At 30.9% G+C, this 1182-nt stretch overlaps 1 protein-coding gene across 1 annotated transcript; it reads left to right on the forward strand.

The window, feature by feature from the left end:
* Window positions 1-190: 190 nt before the first annotated feature.
* Window positions 191-1034, forward strand: LOC111035131 (the record flags this gene model as incomplete). Its single annotated transcript, XM_022316651.1, has 3 exons — window positions 191-359; window positions 424-528; window positions 589-1034. Coding segments are annotated over exons 1-3 (720 nt in total), but the record flags the coding sequence as incomplete, so codon positions are not given.
* Window positions 1035-1182: the final 148 nt, after the last annotated feature.

Raw genomic sequence — 1182 nt, forward strand, 5'->3', positions numbered from 1 at the left:
ATAGAGTTATACAATTTAATCAGTCGGCATGGTTAGCCGAATACATTAAATTAAATACGGAGATGAGGAAGAGAGCTTTGAATGATTTTGAGAAGGAATTCTTTAAGCTTATGAACAATGCAATTTTTGGTATGTATAAATTTAGTGTGATAAAGATTTTATACTAATGTTGTACTTTACAGGAAAGACTATGGAACAGGTTCGTCGTAGGATAAAAGTAGAATTGGTATCGAGTGATGATAGATTACAGAAACTTATAAATAAAACAACATTTAAACACGCAACGGCATACCACAAAAACTTGAGTGCAATAACATTGGAGAATAAAATCATAAAATTCGATAAACCTATATATATAGGCATGTATTATACACACATTTATATTCTTAATCTTAAAAATTATAATTTTTTTTTTTTTCACAGGACTCGCAGTACTGGACATCAGCAAGACACTGATGTATGACTATCATTACAATGTTATGAAGAGGTACTATGGAGAAAAAATATCACTCATGTATACAGATACAGGTGAATTAATAATATATTTTACAATGAACTTAATTTTCACTAATAAATTAATTTTTATAGATTCACTAGTGTATTTTATCGAAACCGATGATTTCTACGAAGATATGGTAAACAACCCGATTTTACTTGACCGCATGGACACGTCGAATTTACCAGAAAATCATCCCTGTTATATTGCTGAGAGAAAAAAGATTCCGGGACTATTTTCAGATGAGACCAATGGTGATCTAATGACAGAGTTTTGTGCGCTTCGCTCAAAATCTTATTCGTATAAGATTGGGATTGATTCTTCCAAAGAAGAGATTAGGGCAAAGGGTGTCAGAGGACATGTTGTCAAGAATCATATGACATTTGAAGATCACAGACGATGTTTGTTTGAAGGTATGGACTCTGTTGTGAACAGACACCCAAATATATCTATACGATCCTTCAGTCACCAATTGACAACAATTAGAACCAACAAAATTACATACAATAACTATGATGACAAGAGGGTTGTAATAAAAAATAAAAAAAAAAAAAAAAACCAAAGGAATAAAAAATAAAAATAAAATTAAAATACAACCCTCTTGTCATCATAGTTATTGTATGTAATTTTGTTGGTTCTAATTGTTGTCAATTGGTGACTGAAGGATCGTATAGATATATTTGGGT

Source organism: Myzus persicae, unplaced genomic scaffold (genome assembly GCF_001856785.1).
Source record: "Myzus persicae strain clone G006 unplaced genomic scaffold, MPER_G0061.0, whole genome shotgun sequence".
Taxonomy (NCBI): domain Eukaryota; kingdom Metazoa; phylum Arthropoda; class Insecta; order Hemiptera; family Aphididae; genus Myzus; species Myzus persicae.